The sequence below is a fragment of the Aspergillus caelatus genome (genome assembly GCF_009193585.1).
Source record: "Aspergillus caelatus strain CBS 763.97 unplaced genomic scaffold BDV27scaffold_170, whole genome shotgun sequence".
In the NCBI taxonomy this organism is placed as follows: domain Eukaryota; kingdom Fungi; phylum Ascomycota; class Eurotiomycetes; order Eurotiales; family Aspergillaceae; genus Aspergillus; species Aspergillus caelatus.
Window position 1 is genome coordinate 61,350 of NW_022475433.1, and position 19,663 is coordinate 81,012.

The window sequence follows — 19,663 nt, forward strand, 5'->3', positions numbered from 1 at the left end:
TATTTCAGTTACCAAGACAACACCTATCCTATTCTGTGCCTTCCAAGATGACACATACATACACGAGTATATCTGGTTTCTGGAGACGGATAACCAAGCCGACTTCTATTTTCCCATCATCCCTGAGCTGAAGGGACTTGCCGTGAATTAAGAAACTGTTGACGTGTGTGGTGGTATGGAATTAATAGATATATATTACTATTTAAGGTGCCAATACATGAAGATCGCCTTCCTCATACAGATTTACCGCTATGTTGTTATTGACATGGGTGAGAACTATATACTCGATCTAGTGTCTCGAACCATAAACAGGCACCAGTGGGGGGTCGGCGAAAAACACACATCAATAACATCCACGAACAAACTTCCACGAGACCTATATGGAACGCATGCCCATCCATCATTTACAAGTGACCCATACAGTCATTCTTGTAATGAGAGGTGAGAAGTGAATGCTAAGCACACGCAGCCCCAGCCCAACTTAAGATCACATCGTAAGCGTTTCACTGAACGCAGCATTTTCAGTCGAACCACTCTTTGCACCTGACGCTTGAGAAGGATTGATCATTCCCAAGCGCACAGCCCAATCATCTCTTCCTGTTTCCTTGATCAAGGCCTCTGCCATGTCCAGTCTTCTTCGGTATTTCCTTCGTGGACCGTTAACAGTGATCAAGTTGCCATGCATTTGGAGTCCCTGCGTTAACATATTCACCAGTCCTAGCAGACCGGCCGCTCCAACCAAAAGCAACAGCAGCAGGAATTGCCCAAACAACTTTGCATTGCTTGCTAAGGCAACATTGAAGTAGATTAATAAAGTTGTAAAACCGGACAATGCACTTTCAACCCACGTCATATCACGGAGCCATTCTCCGGAAGTCACAGCTTTGAGATCATCCACGTATCCCGTGATCCGGACCCAGCGGTCCTGGCTCAGAAGAACTAGGAGGTCTCCAACTACGCCCGGTTCAGAGGCTCCACTCCAGCCGGCGCGACTGCGAGACTGAATCAAGAGCACATTGATGAATCGGGTAAACATTAGAACGGCGAGTACTAGAAGGCCCCACCAGTCTTCGGTGAGGATGAGAAGGTATGAGACGGCGATTGTGCTGCCAACTGCGAGGAGGTATGCCGTGACAGTTCCGGGTGACATGGAACTGTCGATAGAGGACATAAAATCAGAAAGCCACCCTTGCTTAGAATTGCGGATATTGGTAACGGAAAGTGTAGTCAGTTGGCCCGTGCGACCAACCCTTTGTAAGAAATTAACTGTTGCTGGATTCTCGACGCGAAACACGTAGCCTGTTGTCATTGCAGCTACAGCCGGGTATTCTCCGCCGTGAACATTACCGGCATCCTGCTGGTGATGCAGTCCGGGGCAGAGGACAAATATATCCAGGAATGTGGAGCCGCCTGTGAGGGCAGTTCGCTGCGCGATGAGCGAGAGATCGGCCAGGAAAATGATGCCGACCAAGTCAAGGGACATGGTCGGGAATGTCGAAGTAGACATTCGGGGCTTGATGTAATTTAAAATCGACTATTACTAGCGTAGACGAAGGTTCACAGGATATTAAAGGAGAACAGAAGACAACAAGAGAAACAGGGAGGCCTGCTTGGGTGACAAGTCATCATGCATAAATCTTCCCGAAGTGGCGCAAGATGCTGCACATCGGGGGCACATTGATTGGCTAGGAGCTCGGCCTAGGCTAGGACAACCTGATCGTCACGTAAGGCTTAATTTACTTGACTTCTTTGTACGGAAGTGCTCTTAGGGCTCTGTCGAAAAATGCTTGTTGGTGTATCTTTCGGCCTAAATGTTACGTCTATTAACAAGACAGGCAGAGGTCGGGTGACTGCTGGGCTGCCGAGTTATTACGAATAACAAATTTGATTATGGAATTGTACTCTAGAACACGACAAAATCGTTTAACAACTGTCTAAGCCGATAACGCCCACACTTAGAGATATGCCTTTCCAAGGCTCATAACTTCTTCAACATTCTGTCGGACATCCTCCGGGAATGACGAAATAGTAGAGGTTCCTAAAGAACTCCGACCCTGGCCTGACCCATAGCCAAAATAATGTACACTCACCTTGACGCCAGTCGGTCCCATCTTCATCAGCGTACCATCAGCATGACTGAGCTTGACCTGGAGCTCTTGTGCTTCTTTAAGGTTCCCGTCCCGGTACTGGCGAATTACCTCACGATGTAAAGCGGGTACACTGTAAGCTAGTCCTGCGATAGTACCGTGTGAGCCGGCAACCAGACCGGGATGAAGGAAATCCGCCTTTCCTCCAAATGTGGCGAAAGAGCCCTAGGGAAGGGACGAGGAGATCCGCTGCAGCTTACCGACGTCGCCACAGGTCAACTTTATGTCGACAGTGTTCGAATGCGCTTTCGTTAGGCGGATAACCGTGTCCGAAGTGATATCAATACCCCCAACGACGTCTGGGTAGTTGTAGATGAGGATAGGGAACGGAGAGGCATCAGCGATCTGCATTGAGATGATATGATTAGCATGACATTTGATACGAACTAGAGGGCCAGTGATTCACGCACCGTGCCAAAGAAAGTTTCTAGCACTGAAGGGCTTATAGCTGATCTCCAATATTCCGGGGTTAGCACCATGGAATAGTCAGCTTCGGCAGCGTTTGCTTCAGAAATGTGTACCAAAGTCTCTGCGCGCTGGGGCGCCCCGTAGCCAACGATTAAGGGTAGTTGTGGGTGGCCGATGTCAGTGACATGCTGTCGAATTCTTGAAACAAGTTTTTGTCTTTCTTCGTGTAGTAGGTGAGGGGCTTCTGCGTTACTGCCTTGCAGCACCGGACCGGTGACGCCAGCTGACACCAGTGGGTGAACTAATTTTAAGGTGCTTTCATAATCAATAGACTCATATTCATGGAAGAAGGTGATGAGTGGCGGGTAGACGCCATATGGTGGGACGGAGGCCCTGTTCAATAGTGACGAGATGTGGTTTATTCAACGGAGAACTGCAGGTAGGGTTTCCGAAGGGCGGCTAAAGTTGAAAACCTGGCATCTGATGGCACTATCTGAAGGAAATATGAATAATGACAATCGGGTTCAATTGACCAGTCATAGGACAATACAGATAAGGAGTCTTATACATTCCTCATTTCGTGCTTGTGCTTCTATCTCCGATCCTAAAGCCCTAAGATAACAGAGATAGGGTCGAATACGAGTGGGGACGGAGTTCTGGGAACACTCCGCGAATTCCGCTGCCTTTCTTGCCTTGATCTACCCCCGCACTGTATCTCGCAAAGATAGGCTGGCAACCTGAACTCGGCCGACACAAGGTTTGCGGGGAATGCAATGTCAGAATGCGATATAGAGGACAATCCGTTATCTTTGCTTTGCCCCACCCCAAGAACGAATGCCAAAGAAAGTGAAGCAACTTGCGGGGCTTATGAAGAGGTCGATTGACCACTGCAGTGTTTGCTGAGATAGGCACGACGCGGTACGTAGCACTTACTGCTTATTTCTGACCACCTATGAATTGGCAACTATTCTAGCAATTTCAAAATTGAAAGGTATATATATATATTGTTCTAATACGTAGAAGGCTAAATAATTCATCGAAACATCAGTATGCAAGGGCATGAAAAGGTACTTGAACTGGAAACCAGCGGCATCCATAACACACGAAAGAGCTATCTATGCATCGCGCCACCCCTACAGCTTTGCCCTTTCCTGAGCATGTAATTCCCGTCTAGCAGGCCCTCCACGACTTCCATCTCCCAAGAAAGTATCTTTATCATCTTTGTATTCTGTTCGGAACCGCCATTTCTGCGACAAATGTTCTGGAAGTTGCTTCGTGAACGCAAGGAACGTGTAGTCGCCTAACACAGGGAGAAATTTGAATCCGCTGAGTGAACTGTGTTAGCATCTATTTGTATTTTGAACAGAATTTTGACTTACTGCCCACTACCGCCACCAGCGATGAAAAGGTTCTTGTAATCGGGGTGAGAGTCCATAATGAAATCGCCCGAAGGTGTATCGGTGTACCAGCACAGCGCTACCCGCTCGAACGGACGATCGGCTAATTCGGGCAGAATCTCACGCAGACCGGTCCTGAGCCGGTCTTCTCCATCCGGTGGAGTGAAGTTGGCGCGTTGACGAGGGGGGATCAGAGGAGGTGACGAAATGTTACTCTTTATATTCTGATGATCTTCGGCGGTGGGTGCACGTGTGTAGCCCCATCCATGAACGGCCATTTTGAGGGTCTTGCTATCGTCATGTGAAGGGAAGTTGAACCAACCCGTGTTAAAATTGGCGTAAATTGGAACATCTTGGTACTTCTTCACTTCAGCATCTGTGAGCGGTGTGTAGCCGATTACCTGGGCCGTTGCCAAGGTCGAGTTGTACATATCCACCAACCCCGATGTCCAAGCGCCGGCAGCAAGGATAAAGTGATCACCTTCAATTGAGGTTCCCGCAAGACTCTTAACAGCCTTGATCTTCTTTTGCGAGTCTGTGTCGAGACTGATAACTGTGCCTGCGCGACCACAGATGAATGACACTCCTAGTTCAAGACAATCGTCGCGAAGCTGGCTGACAGCCTTACTGGCGTCGGCCCACCCTGCCTGTTCATTATAGTAGCCAGTGAAATTGGGAGTAGCAAGAGTCCCACTTAGAATAGGGTATCTACTCTTCGCAGCCGCAGCACTGTCTAGCTTCCCCCAGGGCAACTGTTTCTTGGTTAGCGCAGCGGTCGTCTTTTCAATCCAGGCGCGGCCGTGTGCGCTGGTGTTGCCGGTGAGAATGTATGGTGCTTTGAAAAAGATGCCTTTATATTTCGGCAGTTGGGACCATTTGAGGTATGCTTCGTATGCAATGTTGAGATAGTCTGCGTCGGCGTAATCGAAACGTATTACACGGGAAATATCCGAGCTAGAGCCATCCGGAACCTGAACTTGTTAATCTTGTTCTCACCACCCACCAAAAGGAAAGAAAACTTTACAGGCGGCATGTGGCGGTCAACAACCGTAACATGTTTGTAGCCCTCCGATGCTAGCTTGGCAGCCGTGGACAGGCCGAAAATGCCTGCCCCAACGATAACAATTTTGCTGTTCTTATCCATCATGACAACTGGACCCTTTGAGGACGAACCTTTTCATAGAAATATGGAAGTAAAATAGAGAAAACGAAGGAGATGGGGAAAAAATTTCAGAAGATGGAGCAATCGTCATAGATAACCCCACATAAGCTGCCCGGAATAAGAGGGTTTCCCCGGTCATGTGGCCGGAATTCCCCAGTGGGTTCCTCTCCGCGTACCTTTTGAGAGAGGGGGCGTGGAAGTTAATTTTAATCTTCAATTTAGTATATATGCAATTATGAATCCGTTCTGAGTGGGTATTACCCCACTGCTTTGATTTAGTTCAGTTCTATATGTCGTATGATACTCCCTGCTTCAGACGGTTTTGACACCCTCGGGCAAAATGTCTCTCTCGGAAAAGAAGACACAGGCCATTGAGCCTGTGCGCAGTATAGACGACGTCATGGTGGGCGACGTGGAGGAGAATAGGAATGGGGAGTTCAAGAGATCCTTGTCGCCGCGACAGATCCATGTAAGCAGTGCGCAAGTTCAGCTCCACAAGTCCAAGCTCACGGATCATTATAGGTCATCTCGCTTGGCTCTAATATCGGAAGTGGTCTGTTCATCGCGACAGGCAAAGCCCTAGCCAACAGTGGCCCCGGTAATATGATCATCTGTTACGGGCTTTTATGTTCCGCCGTCTGGGGCATACTTCAGTCATTGGCAGAGATGACCACTGCGTTTCCTGTTTCGGGTAACTTCATAGATTATGCAGATCGTTGGGTGGATCTTGCACTTGCATTTGGGGCTGGATTCGCTGAATGGCTGGGTATGGTAATAGAAATGAGTAATTTCTCTGTTACTAACGCTTTCCTTGCAGGATGGGCTGCCATTATCGGTTCCGAAGCGACGTTCTTTGATGTTTTGGTCCAATATTGGGCGAAAGACTCATTTCCCCTGGGAGCATCTTGTAAGCGACACTTCCCACCAAATGTAACACCAGCTGACATTCGGCAAAGTGACGATTTTCCTGGTTGTTTGCATGTCCATATTCGTCTTCCCGAATAAATGGTTCGGCTGGTTTGGATATGTGACTTATTTGATCAAGATCGTCACGTTCCTGATCATCATTCTCCTGTCACTGGCTATAACGTTAGATGCGGATCCTCTGGCTATGTCCACCACGGTAATACTTGGATAGACCTACCCGCTTTCAAGAATGGATTCGCGGTGAGTTACCTAATCTTAGATTTGCGAAGTCTTTTACTAATTAGAATTAGGGATTTGCGAACACCTTCCTCCTTGCTCTTTGGGCGGTTAGCGATCAGGTATTCATCGGCATCATTAGAGGTGAAGCCAGAAATCCGCGTTACTCCATGGCCCACGCAACAAAACTCGTGTTTTTTCGTGCCAGTGTCGTCTACATGCTAGCCATCACATTCATTACCATCCTTGTTCCTTCCGACGATGGCCGATTGCTTGGCAGCAGCGGCGTCGCGGCCTGCTGGCCATCACCTCCGAGACCGTCTACGTTGCGTCACGAATCCTGCGCACAATGTCGCATCAGAAACTGATTTCCGAGTTTCTCGCCAAAATAGACGACAAGGGTCGCCCCCGAGTGGCTTTACTAACTAAGTGCCTTGTTGCTAACCTGAACTTCCCCCGCATATCGACCGGAATACGAGAGGGGAGATAAGATAGGAGTGATATAGGGTTTTAGTGGTGGGTTTCCCGGAAACCCGGAACACTTTTGTAAATCCCGCTCACGTGAGCCAGATAAGCGTCACGCCTGTTGGCTGGTATTGATTGAAGGTTTCCCCACAATTTTCCTACTCGGCTCTTACTGGGCCCGGAACTTTTTTAGGAGCCCGTGGAGTCTCCTCTCTCCTCCTATCACGTAATAGGGCTTAACAACGTCAGGATCATCTTTGAAGGCATGTCAATGTCGGGGGAGCAGCAGCGCAGTCGACAAGCCTGTGAGCCCTGCAGGTACGGTCTGCATCTCCTTGACCAGCGTCTATCCTAACTGTTCCGAACCAGACGCAAAAAGTCCAAATGCACGGCCGAGAGACCAGTGTGCTCGTTTTGTCAGCGCTTAAATGTGCAATGTGTCTATCTCCCAAGGGAACAGGCCAAAGCAGACGGACACGCGAGCAGGGTGACAAAGACGTGAGGGACCCCCAGAGTTCAAGTGTTTCTAAAGTCGGTGTCTCACATGAGGAGAATACAGAAAGTCTTCGAAAGACCGATTTCGAACCCTTGAGTCCCAGGTCAATGATATTTACCATATTTTGAAGTATGTTGTATGGCCGTGGAACAATGATTGTAGAAGTACACTGACATTGAAGTTCTCTCTCAAATCGCAACGATGCTGCGACACCTGAAGCTTCGACAGCCCGGAGCGGAGACTCACGGGAAGACCCCTCTACTGAGGTCCGAAACATGCTCTCACGTGTAGGAAGCTCTGGTAATAGTCCATGCTTTGCACCATCATAGTAGGTCTCATATGCCTATCTCGAATATCGGCTATCTCATATATGAGGCCAATTTAGTTAATTTTCCCTAGTCTCGAACCCCCAGTGGAGGTTTTGGGTCATTTCATGGAAGTATACCGCACCAGGATACATTTCCAACCATTGCCATTATTCAACCTTGAAGGCCTACGAGATCGCTTGGCGAACTCCCCCCGATTTCTTCTGCATAGTTTCCTAGCTCTTTCTTTGAATTTTGGCAGCCATGAATTTTATAGAGGCAGGGAACAAGAGGCTGTCCAGCTCTATACTCGCTCCGCGGAAGATGCAACTATGAAGTTAGCTGTGGAAGGCATCTCGAAGATAGAGGTTATAGAGTCACTATGCCTCCTGGCGGTGAAGGACTTAATTGGTAAAGCTTTGCGTCTTTATTTCACTCCTGAATTGATTGTGCTAATTATATTAATTAATGCAGGTCATAAGCCTGCACGTGCTTGGATGACAATCGGAACTGCCTCTCGGTTAGATACTTTACGCAGATTAACACGCCATTATACTTCTGATCCGCAGACTGAGGATAGGAGCGCTCGATGTCATTGGTCCGTGTTCATACTCGAAAAGGCCTTTTCACCCCAAGTGTTGGATCTTACATCATCTCAAGACACACCTGATTATCCCCTGAGTGCTCCCTTGCCATCCTCACTACCAACCTACAGGGATGAAAACTGTCCTCCTGACCTCCATGTCTCAGAAGAGGTCAACAAGGACCTCGGCATCAATGCGTATCACATCGAGATGGTCTCAGTATGGGGAGACCTTACGCGATATTTACATGGAATACGATCTGGTAACGTTGAAACGCCTTGGTTACCCGAGTCAACGCACGCGAAGCTCAGTGTGAGGTTGTATGAGTGCGAGGCTGAATTGCCGCAAAGGCACCTTCTTAGAAATGTTTGCTTCTCCAAGCGATCGATAGCTGAGATTATGCAGCAACAGGAATATTGGAGCCCCTGGCTGGCTATGCAAATGCTCTCTCATGCGTCACCGGCTATCCTAAACCATCCCTTTATTCACTTGGTCGCTATGCGTGGTAGCCGGGGTGTGCCTCAATCACGTCTGTTTCTCCAACAGACAGTGGATCTAGCGTTATTCCATTCTGGTTGGGTGTTTCAGTTTATACAGTTTTGCGAGAACCTTCAATATGAGATCAATGATCCATTGATTGGGCACGCAGTCGCAGCGACAGCTACTATACCATGGCTTTTCCAGTTTGCAAGAGACACCAAGGTTTCAAAGAAAGCGTATGATGACCTTGGCAGGTGTGAGAGATTTTTGAGCCGTATTTCATCCACCTGGCCACATATTTCTCGAAAGGTATGTTTTCCTACGGGTCAAATCACCGACCATCTCCTGAATGTGTAACATCTGGTCGGTTTCGGAGCTATGGCTAAACGCGTCGCATAGCTCGAGATCCTCCAACACCTGCAATATGTCGCGAAGGAAAAGCTCCAGGACGCACCGGGCGGCAGTACAATGATATCCTTCCAACCTCAGATGTTCTGGGAGCTCCTCGATCCCAAAGTCTGTCAGGTACCACAAGGCGACCCTACCTCGCAAGGTGGTACTTCCCAGGCTACGAATGTACCAGACGCCAGGATGCGGGTTACCACTCATTTCGTCCACCCACTTTTAGACGAGCAAGCCGAACAGCCACATCCTCCCAACCCCGTCGGTAATGCTATGCATTCATTTCCACCAAGCCCAGAGGATCTTGAACAAGTTTGCCTGGATGAGATATTCGCCCATTTCCCACGTGATGAATTTTATTGGTTGCAGAGTTAAACCTGGGAATGATGAATGCTTTGATTAACGATTCCTTTGCCACCATGATAATGACAGATATCCTTTGTTGTTGTTCTTTTCTTCTGGTGTCGTAGTCGGCCTTGAGTTGGACTAGTATATCGTGTAAAGTTCTTATCTTGACTGGTTTGTTTCATGTTATCTTATCTCAGCGAGCACGGATCAGATGCGAGTGCGCTATTTCTGCTTGCATGTCGTAATAGTAGAATTATATATTCCCCCAACATGGGCTAAATGACACAAACCCCTTTCTGGGATTTGGTGTGATTCGAGGATGAGTATAGCAGTATCACATTGTGTGCGAACCTATAGCACATATATTGCCATAGGCAGGAGCATAGAAAGAAACCAGCTCAGAACACAGCACATTCATCGAAACTACAACCGATAACCTCAAGGGGAAAATACTGGGTGTGGTTTCCTAGTTTAGTTCAAGTTAAACAGCCCCACTTAGCCTAGTCTACTCCATCTGTCACTTCTTGGCTCCCCTCGCCGCTTGTTGCTCACTTAGTATAGCTAAGCACACCTCTGAGGGTATATAACTGGGTGATAGTGGTGTTTGAGTATCAGCCCTAGAACGGAAAGATCCTCAGAAGTAGTCGCGTAGTAGATATTATACTCGGCTTGAGTGGTGGCAGTAGCCGGACTTTGTCATAAATAACCAGTTCATAGAGTGCCGATCTTTTTCCTTTATAATGCACACCCCAATTCAATTGAAAAAACCTTCACTGATTAGGATTTTTCGCTCCCAAGGTACACGGAAGTGCCATCTCCCCCCCAGTATTCAGTGCAAATGATATCTGCCCCATGGTTTAGCCCCATTTGAGCGACTTTCAACCGATCTGAGGGATCCACATAACGCCCCAGCGGAAGCCATTAGAGCGATGTCCCCTTAGTTAGCGTTTATGTCGAGATCTCAGGCACCAAACTACCTGTTCCGGTAGGGTATTCCATAGCCTATTCAACAAGCGGGGCGAGCAATCACCAAAGCGCAAGGCACACTTTATCCTCCATAGTGTGGATGCCGTGCTTATCCGCAAAATAATGCACAGCCAAAGCTACCACTAGCCAAGGACATTTGTCTCTCAATGTGAGAATCTGAGTTTATACTGCAGTGAATGAGCGACGCGGGGGTGTTTAATATAGCCGTGAGGGAAGCTTCCCTGTAGAGTGGAGTATCGGATATCCATCCGATGGTTTCCCCACAGCCGGGGGATGCACCCGGGGTTTTTTCCCCTCATCGGGATAAAGCACGCGGGATCTTGTGCAGCTTCCACCATATCCCGGGAATGCCTCCGAACTGTATACTTATATTATTTAAGGTATACCTCATTCCTGAGTTTGTTCCAATATTATTTTTATCCATCAATCAAGAAAATAAACCAAAAGTGAGTCCCTCCTTATGCCTTTAGACCAATCAATGCAGATAAACAAACGCTGATACGTGAGTTATAGTGTCTAGCAACCTCGTCCCTCTTACCGTTATCAAAGGCGCCGGCCACGAGTTCATTCCCCTTCCCCAGGGCGAGAACGCCACTACAGCCGACTTCCACTCTATCCGCACCCAGACTGAATCCCCCGCTTACTTTACCTCGGGATTTTACAAGATCGAGGCTGGCCCTCAACGACCCGCTCACTACACCTTCGAGGAGACGAAGTATGTCCTGAGTGGTCAGATTGATGTTTTGGTAAGCTTTTCTCATCCATGTTGATGTTGAAAGCTGCATGTCCAAATGTGCGCTTTATACTTTCACCATCACGGATAATATTAACGATGATGCTTTCTTTTCATAGGACGAGGCTACTGGAATCACCCACCACCTAGTTCCCGGAGACTTTGCTTTCTTCCATGTTGGATCCAAGGTCAAGGTTAGTCGCGACCCTCTGGCGTTTACCTCTGCCCATATTTCCCTTATCTCTCCCGCGCCGAGGCATTGGCTAACATACTTTTACCACCTTCTAGTTCTCCACCAAGTCCCAAGGTTTTGCCTTCTACGCCGTTACTCGGCCCGTTCGCGCTCCCCACCCTAACCTCCAGGGTCGCGAGGAGAGCAAGTCCAAGTTGTAAAAAGTGAATGAAAAAGCTACATTGCTCCTGTCTATGTCAAGTAAGAAAGTATAGATGAATAGATGCTCGCCTTTATGACTTCTACCACACACTGGACTAGTTGAGTAACAGTAGCACTGGCGAATAATTAGAGACCACGCGGGACATGGCACGATCGAACGCTTTGAAACCCGGCAGTTGATGAGATATGTTAGTAAATGTTGGGTAGGGGGGCTTACACCGACTGAAGCCAAATGACAAAATGATTATATCAAAGTTCTGGTTGGAGTGCTTCGTCCAAATATCACCAAATCTACATATACGCACATCGAAGTATGTAACCAATTGTAACTTTCTCTTGCGCCATCGGATCACACCTTCCTGTGGCTGATCTGATACTTCATCAAGAAATATAAAGATGGAGCTCTTCATAATTGGGTTCTGGTTAGGACCATCAATAAGTAGTGCAGGAAACGAGCGAGTGATTAATCGGCGACTCTGGAATTGGGCTGGATTTTGCTCCGCTCAACAAGCCTCTAAAAGCTGCGGCAGGTAATATAGCGAAGCCCCACCCTTCGGAGCGAGTTGGATAAGGACAAGGATTAGAACAACGGTTCCTGGCGCTATTGATCTGCTAATACAAAAGCAGTAATCATTTGGCCCCCACTTCCTCAAGAGGTTTGGAAGCGAATACATTGGACCACACACGAAGCATACAAGATTACAAACAGAGCACCACGGGACCACTAAAGGATCAGGGTCTTTTGAATTAGGGCTTAACTCGATCATATAAAGTGGATAGGACCCAGTTTGCCCGAGCGAAAATCCTTCCTCTTCTTGTCCATGTCGCTCCTTCCAAATCCTTCAAAACTATACGCTTTCATTCGTTTCTATTGACCCGAATTGAACATACATCACATAATGCATGCTCAAGCCTTACTCTCATTTGCCATCATGGCTATTACTTCGATGGCCGCTGCCGACGTGACTGCCACTATCCTCTTCACCGAAATGGACCACGACGATCTAGTTGGAAAGGTTATCGGAACTGTGCATGATCCCAGCCGTATACTACATACTACCAGAAGAAGCTTAAACTAAAACGCACAGGACGGTCCCCTAACCACGTACGTAATCAACTGCAATCCGAAGCCCCAGAATGCAAATTTCTACCAGATTGGGGATTGCGACATCTCATCGCAGGGCTGGACTGTCACCGCGGGCCCATCCACCATGCGTGTTGCCTTTGATTACCCCCATTAGTAAGTTTCCATACCTTCCCTCCTAACAAGGCCCCAGTGGCAGGATGCTCAACTATAGCAGCACCATGATAGAGGCATGCTCTCTCCACGCCTCCACGTCCCTCGACTGTGCCATCACTATGGATTACGGTACTTCTACTGAAGTACAGTCTGGTGGTACAGTCGGCCCAACTAGTGATTTCTACCAGACCGTGACCATCACCGGCACCGAAATAGCCTCTGAATCTACTTCCCCACAGACTTCTCCCATTGCTACTCATGCTACTCCCACTACTACTGGGAGTACGTCCGCCACCGCTGCCGTGGTTGAGTCGGGAAGTGCGCCACAGAAAGCCGCTGCTATCACGGCATCCTCATCGGCAGAGGCTAGCCAGAGCACCAATGCGGCTATGGCGAAGATAACAGGCAATTCTAAGTGGGCTGTTGGTGGCGCTGCAGCCATGGCGGCGATTGCTATGGTTTGAAGTTGAATAGTAATGCGACACACCGTGTTGTAATATCACGTCCATAGGTTTGACTGAAATTTCTATGATCTCGATGGCTCGTGTTACCCAGCACCCTACTCAGCTATGACTGTCTTTTACATGGGTCCACAACTTACGAACCACATATGTATGTGTATATAATAAACTCTATAGCTGTAAGGTAGTCGTCTCCCGTCTTGCATCCAGTATTATATCCGTGCATTTGCCCCGTCAGTGCATAAATCAAACTGCTACGATCCATTTGGGATTAGGGCTAACAATTCCATATGTACATATAGCATCGATATGTGAACCAATGACAATTGAACTGTGCATAGTTAGTTTAATTTGGTATCACAGAGCGCTTTTTAGTTAATCTGGCTCAGTTGGGTATGTGAGGTGAACCACTGCGCCTCGGCTCTAGGTCGGGTCACCATCACTATCCCAAGTGCTTGAAGCCCAGTCTGGCCATCAAGCAGCTCATAAATTCCTACGGAACATATATTGAAGGAAATTCGCTAGATAAATTTGGTTATCCCTGAAAAACCTCAGCGAACAGAAAATATGGCTACGTCGAGGTTGACCGATCGGCCGATCGGCCGATCGGTATATTGGTCTTAATAAATCAGCTCCCAAAACTCCCACTACGCATGGGATCGTAAGAATCCTCGACAATCAATCTACCTGGAGAGCTAGCCTACCGAGTGTTTTACCATGATCGAAAAAGACATGGCATTGAAGAATGGACTCGGCGCACTTCATCTAGAGTCGGATCTAAGCAAAGGCATTATAGCATGGAATAGCCAAAACGACACACACAATCCCAGGTGAGAATCCATCATGATTGATAAGCACAGTATATCGAGAAAGCTTGATAAGTTTATATGACGAGAACCCAACTAACCATAGCAGGAACTTCTCCCCCGCAAAGAAGTGGACCACGATGGTCTTACTCAGTGGCATGATAACACTCAGGTTCGTTATATTCTACCTCGGGACTTCAACGACGCAAAGACTAACAAGGTTTTGCCAAAGCTTCCTTACTTCTACTATTGTCTCGCCGGCAGCATCTCGCATCACATCTGAGTTCCACGTTGAGTCCCCAATTCTTTCCTCTCTGATAACAACTATATATGTACTCGCCTACATGGTATGATCGTGCTCACAGGAACCCCTAAGATTATATGTAATCTGCTTACAATTGCGGTGTCAGTTTGGCCCCCTTATTTTATCTCCTCTCAGCGAGCTATACGGCCGTCGTCTAATACTTAACTCCGCCAACGCTATCTTCACCCTGTCCCATATCGGCTGTGCTCTAGCGCCAAACGCTGGAACATTCCTTGCATTCCGCATAATATCTGGCCTTGGAGGATCAGTAAGCCTGTCCGTTGGGGGAGGAATAGTTCCGGACCTTTTCGATGTGCATGAGCGCGGTGTGCCTAATGCATTAGTCACGACGGGGTCATTGTTTGGACCTGTATTAGGGCCCCTTTTTGGAGGACTAATCACACAAGGAGCCGGTTGGAGATGGATCTTCTGGGTCCTTCTCATCGCTTGCGCAGTTGTCTCAATTGCCATGGCAGCTTTCGCACCAGAAACTAATGCATTGGTGATAATCCGCCACAAGACATTAAACCTACGAAAGGAAACCGGCAGACAAGACCTTCAGAGCGCTTACGACTCTGAAAAGAGCTCCGCCAGTCTCAACAATCCTTGGCTCCTGCTGGCTCGTGCAATTTCCCGCCCTTGGAAAATGCTCTTCCGTTCCCCTCTCTTAGTAATACTCTGTATTATGGTAGGCCTCATCTCAGGTCTGCTCTATACCCTCCTTACCACTACCTCTACATTCTTTCAAGAATTTTATGGGTGGTCTCTAGAGACCGCCGGCCTTGCGTATATGGGCCTCGGCCTTGGCAGCCTGATCGGTCTGATTGTGTTTGCGAAAACTTCCGACCTCCTCACTGTGCGTCTTACTAAGGCGAACAATGATATCTTTCAGCCCGAGATGCGCATAGTGACGGCGTTCCTACCAGCGTTGTTTATACCGGTGAGCTTTTTCTGGTACGGCTGGTCTACACAAGCCCAGACCCATTGGATTGTTCCTTTGATCGGTCTAGTACCCTTTGGCTTCGCCCAGGTGGGAATCAATGCGACCGCCCAGGCTTATTTGATGGATGCGTCTGGGCCCTTCGCGGCATCTTCAGTTGCCTGCGTCACATCTGTGCGGTGTCTTTTTGGTGCGTTCCTGCCACTGGCTGGGCCTAGTCTTTATGATCATCTCGGCTTGGGATGGGGGAACTCATTGTTAGGTTTCATTAGCCTGGTAATGCCTGTCACGACGATATCTATTTATCGGTTTGGTCAGAAACTCAGGGAAAGGTATCCTTTACATACTGAATAAGAATAACAATACAACATTTTGCGTCTACATATTTTCTTTGGGAATTTGAGAGTAGAGGCCGGTCTGCGTTCTCGGGATTCTTCGTGGAAATGTGTGAATCTAATCACATAGCGGGTAGGTCGCTTGATTTCGACTAGTTACCCCGTACTTGAGATTCTGGTATGGGGACAGTCGGAGCGTTACCTACTCTAATTTTCACATTAGGGCTTCAAGAATGGCCAAACAGCGTAACTCCACCACGCACCAGGCTCTCTATGGATCATTCCGTTTACGGTTAGCTCTAGTTACGCCGGATTCTGCTGACTAAACGCCACTCCCCGATCTTCTTCCATAAAGTGTCGAAAAGTCCCGGACGAAATACATATCTGTGTAGTTTTGGAATCGCATCAGGCAGTAATACATGCTATGAGCAACCGCACTGGTTTAGGCCCTCAAGGCCGCCCCACTTGTGAACCATGCCGCCAGCGGAAAGTCCGTTGTAACAGGAAGTTGCCGTGCTCGCACTGCTCCCGTCTGCAGCTCTCGTGCGTCTACGAAACACGCAGACGGCGTGCGCCGATCAAAGCACCATCCAGGGCTTCACCACGACCTCGTACTTCGAGGACACCGCCAGCTCAAGAGCACGAGCTTCCTAATACGGCAAATAATCTACCGACAAATCAAGATATCCTGGACAGGCTTACTAAAGTCGAAGAGCTTATTTCCGATCTCAAGGCATCTTTCGATCATAGTAAAGCCTCCGATGGCCCCGTAGAACATGAGCAACACGCACCGGGTCCCGTTCTAGTACCGCCCGCTCAGCCCTCTCAAGAAGCCCCGATGGACAAGAGAGTGAGGAGCAGTTATGTTGATAATTCAGTGTTTGTCGGGCTGTTGCTGGACGTAAGTTCGACGCGCCTCTTTCTCTATAGTGTTGATTCTGATGGCACCAGGGCGCTTCCCGACAAGCTTCCGGGATTGGCAAGCCACCAGCCAGCTCGCCAGGTTCATCAACTCATCGCTCATTCACACAATACAGCATAGTCGCCACCGACGTGTTCGGGGATCAAGTTGATAATATCTCCATCCCTTCACAAACATACGAAACATTATGGTCTTTTTATAAACTGAACTTTGATCCCCTGGTGAAGCTCTTGCATATACCCACGATACAACCAATTATAATGAATGCCTCTGCCAACCCCCGCGAGGCAGACGATACAACAATGACCCTGGTATATGCTGTTGCATTCGCGGCTACGGTAACGGTGCCAAGGGCTAAATCAATGGAGCGACTCGGGTTTGAAAAGACAACCCTCCTGCGTCATCTGATGCAACAAATGGACAGCGCATTTATGAGGTCACAGTTTCTGTTACGCCCGAATACACGGGCTCTGACGGCTCTTGTCATCTATTTGGTATTCTGTCTCAATTGTCCATGCTATGCTACTGTGGCTTAATGATTTTAGACCGCACTAAGAACTCACGACGCAACCCGAACCCCCTGGATACTCACCGGTCTTGTTATGCGCATTGCCGAGTCACTTGGTGTCCATGTAAATGGCATCCGTCTGGGTCTGGATCCTTTTGAGACCGAGATGAGACGTCGGCTTTGGTGGCATATAACCGCTCTGGATGCCACTGCGCCTGAAAGCCATGGGTTCAATTCGACGACTGTGGACCGTGACCACCCATATCTATTACCAGCCAATATCGATGACGTCGACATTTCTCCACAAATGAAAGAGCCACCGACCGGGAAGGATACGTGGACGGAAATCTCATTTTCCATCATGAACTTGAATCTGTGCCGCAGTTTAAGACGCGCGGTTGCTACAACCACGAAGAATGATGCTGGGAGCCAAGTGGACAGAATCCGTGAAACCGAAGGCAAAGTCGAGCAGGAATGGCTGCGGTTCGCGGATATGACGAACCCAGTATGTCGTGCTGCAGATGCTCTGCTCCGCATATCTGTCTTAAAGGCACATTTCATCTTAACGCTTCAAACATGGCTTTCGATTACAAAAAGTACAGATTGCAGATACGATCATCTCCCCCAGTCGGCATTCACGACAGCCATTAAACTACTCGAGGACGGATACTTGCTTCAGTCAGGTAAATTATTCGAAAGCTTTGCATGGTACTATCAACAACATCCTCAGCTGTACGCATTGTTTCTTGTGCTACGCACACTGCGCGCCTCACCTGGCCGAGCCGAGGCAGATAGAGCATGGGTTGCGGTGGATAATTATTTTACCTGCCTAACCGACTTTGAAGAGGCATCCGAGATGAAGGGCAGGACGAGCTGTGTTTGGACAGTCCTGGGTCCATTGCGTGATAAGGCCAGAGAGTCCTGTGATCAAATGAATCGCAAAGCGCGAGGATTGTTATCAGCGGAAGTATCATCGACAGTTTCCCCTACTGACTTAACACAGACAGGCCCTTTCGATGAATCTATTCCGCTCCTCCCAACCACCGATGCTAATACGCAGTTGTCACCATTCCGCACAAGCCAGCTCACATTAGAATCTTCAGCTTTGGATAATATCCTCATGTGGCAGGATTTCTCTGATTGGTTCAATATATAATCCTCATTACACCCGAGGTTTACTGTCAAGCATAACAATCAGATATAAAATCTAGGGAAAAAGAGCTGGGCATTTTGTATATGGGTGTTGCGCTTTATGACCTCGGTGCGGGCAGTCATGTTCAATCCGCCTACGAAAGTGAGAGTCCACCTAAAACAGCGGATGCTAAGCAATAGCCATGATTAGTTAGTACCCAAACAGCTATATGTGTCATTTCTTCCCGTTACTGTGATTGAAATGGCGGTACCTGGCCGCATGACGTAAAAATAAGCACTAAATCTAGCCTACCCTCAAGATTAGTCTAAAGCTTATATGATAGGGGGATACTTTTGTAAAAGACAAGTGTCCTAGACAGGGGACCATGTTACTCGACTTTTCGAATTATAAAATGATTTCACATAGCGTCGTAGTGTGGATTTTGCCCTCCATTGCGATATGTTGCACAATGTAAACATACTCTGCAAAGCCAGTTTCGCCAGTTGACAGATCGTATAATTTCCTCTTGACGAGGTATACAGAGACTGGGATTTGGGACAGAATCTTCGACCCTGTTACAGCCTTTTAAGACAACCGAGAGGGTATTACGAATGGATATCAATCAGGGTATCTGGCTATCTAAATAGTAAAGCCTGACTCCTTGCCTATTTCGGACGATGCATAGCACCCTGTAGATTATCTATCGTGTAAACCAACACGAGGCGGGCAGCGCATTACATCTTTTCTTGTAGCTTATTAATTGTCTATGTGTGTCTATTTGATTGTCTTACATTTTTATGCAGTTCAAGATCCACCTCCCTGGAGTACTTGCGCTATCATTGAGAAACTGATCTGCCTAGCTCCTCAAGCCATAATGATATTAGCTCCAGCAATCGCTGCTGGCACTGAATCCCTGCCCACTAGAGCCAACAGAGGAACACGACCATCGGCCAATAGGTAGATGCTACGTACCGCTAATCCATTCAGTACCTGTGACACACTATATCACCTCCATCCACGCTAAGGAGCTGTTTGCATATATATGCAACGCCCATCACGCTTCCTACAATGTCTTTCTTCTTGTATCTACATTCATACATCTTCTCTCTCAACTAAGCAGGTAATATACTTTTCCATGCACTCTACCTACAAAATACTAACCATATGCATCATAGACGAGGACAAAATCCCATCATGAAACTCTCTCTCAACCTTCTCATGATCGTCGGATCCTCTGCAATCGCCCGGGCTGTTCTGGTCCCAGTCCCAGGCGCCACCGAAGAGCTCTGTGGACGCCTAGGAGTCATGTACTACGATCCTGATCATCTTCCTGAGGGCATGGAGGTTCATGAGATACGAAAGTGCGCCGGACATCCCTTGGGTCGCGAGAACTATTGGGGCTTGGGTGACTATTTGCCGAGGTGGTTTCCTTAGGTACTCCCTTTGTATGGAGATAAAGTGATGTCATACACAGGTCTATCGTACGGGGGTCTTACATGCATGGTGAAGGGGCTGTGTTGTTAATATATATGCCAGTTCTTGTATCGCCAGAGATATGGATTTG

At 47.9% G+C, this 19,663-nt stretch overlaps 9 protein-coding genes across 9 annotated transcripts; 6 read left to right on the top strand and 3 right to left on the bottom strand.

Moving 5' to 3' along the window:
- Positions 1-185: 185 nt before the first annotated feature.
- Positions 186-1,594, bottom strand: BDV27DRAFT_132966 (uncharacterized protein). Its single transcript, XM_032067988.1, has one exon. The coding sequence runs from the start codon at positions 1,505-1,507 to the stop codon at positions 488-490; it is 1,020 nt and encodes a 339-aa protein (XP_031924612.1). The 5' UTR covers positions 1,508-1,594; the 3' UTR covers positions 186-487.
- Positions 1,595-1,955: 361 nt separating this feature from the next.
- Positions 1,956-3,125, bottom strand: BDV27DRAFT_147757 (dihydrodipicolinate synthase family protein; the record flags this gene model as incomplete). Its single annotated transcript, XM_032070801.1, has 4 exons — positions 1,956-2,312; positions 2,352-2,492; positions 2,558-2,948; positions 3,106-3,125. 4 exons carry the CDS (start codon positions 3,123-3,125, stop codon positions 1,956-1,958), a joined length of 909 nt encoding a protein of 302 aa, XP_031924613.1.
- Positions 3,126-3,688: 563 nt separating this feature from the next.
- On the bottom strand, positions 3,689-5,096 carry BDV27DRAFT_147758 (NAD(P)/FAD-dependent oxidoreductase; the record flags this gene model as incomplete). Its single annotated transcript, XM_032070802.1, has 3 exons — positions 3,689-3,890; positions 3,935-4,923; positions 4,977-5,096. 3 exons carry the CDS (start codon positions 5,094-5,096, stop codon positions 3,689-3,691), a joined length of 1,311 nt encoding a protein of 436 aa, XP_031924614.1.
- Positions 5,097-5,454: 358 nt separating this feature from the next.
- On the top strand, positions 5,455-6,625 carry BDV27DRAFT_160633 (amino acid permease-domain-containing protein; the record flags this gene model as incomplete). Its single annotated transcript, XM_032073066.1, has 5 exons — positions 5,455-5,583; positions 5,637-5,880; positions 5,932-6,021; positions 6,071-6,237; positions 6,332-6,625. The coding sequence occupies 5 exons, from the start codon at positions 5,455-5,457 to the stop codon at positions 6,623-6,625; spliced, it is 924 nt and encodes a 307-aa protein (XP_031924615.1).
- Positions 6,626-7,437: 812 nt separating this feature from the next.
- Positions 7,438-9,491, top strand: BDV27DRAFT_132968 (fungal specific transcription factor domain-containing protein). The gene is made up of 4 exons (XM_032067989.1): positions 7,438-7,546; positions 7,618-7,934; positions 7,998-8,896; positions 8,987-9,491. Exons 1-4 carry the CDS (start codon positions 7,494-7,496, stop codon positions 9,362-9,364), a joined length of 1,647 nt encoding a protein of 548 aa, XP_031924616.1. The 5' UTR covers positions 7,438-7,493; the 3' UTR covers positions 9,365-9,491.
- Positions 9,492-12,248: 2,757 nt separating this feature from the next.
- BDV27DRAFT_132969 (uncharacterized protein) lies at positions 12,249-13,473 on the top strand. Its single transcript, XM_032067990.1, has 3 exons — positions 12,249-12,479; positions 12,540-12,691; positions 12,753-13,473. Exons 1-3 carry the CDS (start codon positions 12,351-12,353, stop codon positions 13,153-13,155), a joined length of 684 nt encoding a protein of 227 aa, XP_031924617.1. The 5' UTR covers positions 12,249-12,350; the 3' UTR covers positions 13,156-13,473.
- A 396-nt stretch (positions 13,474-13,869) lies between these two features.
- On the top strand, positions 13,870-15,556 carry BDV27DRAFT_166901 (major facilitator superfamily domain-containing protein; the record flags this gene model as incomplete). Its single annotated transcript, XM_032074310.1, has 5 exons — positions 13,870-13,982; positions 14,068-14,130; positions 14,191-14,305; positions 14,369-15,118; positions 15,155-15,556. The coding sequence occupies 5 exons, from the start codon at positions 13,870-13,872 to the stop codon at positions 15,554-15,556; spliced, it is 1,443 nt and encodes a 480-aa protein (XP_031924618.1).
- A 382-nt stretch (positions 15,557-15,938) lies between these two features.
- On the top strand, positions 15,939-18,333 carry BDV27DRAFT_132972 (Zn(II)2Cys6 transcription factor). The gene is made up of 3 exons (XM_032067991.1): positions 15,939-16,438; positions 16,489-16,953; positions 17,005-18,333. Exons 1-3 carry the CDS (start codon positions 15,962-15,964, stop codon positions 18,121-18,123), a joined length of 2,061 nt encoding a protein of 686 aa, XP_031924619.1. The 5' UTR covers positions 15,939-15,961; the 3' UTR covers positions 18,124-18,333.
- Positions 18,334-19,178: 845 nt separating this feature from the next.
- On the top strand, positions 19,179-19,661 carry BDV27DRAFT_132973 (uncharacterized protein). The gene is made up of 2 exons (XM_032067992.1): positions 19,179-19,219; positions 19,275-19,661. Exon 2 carries the CDS (start codon positions 19,294-19,296, stop codon positions 19,531-19,533), a length of 240 nt encoding a protein of 79 aa, XP_031924620.1. The 5' UTR covers positions 19,179-19,219; positions 19,275-19,293; the 3' UTR covers positions 19,534-19,661.
- Positions 19,662-19,663: the final 2 nt, after the last annotated feature.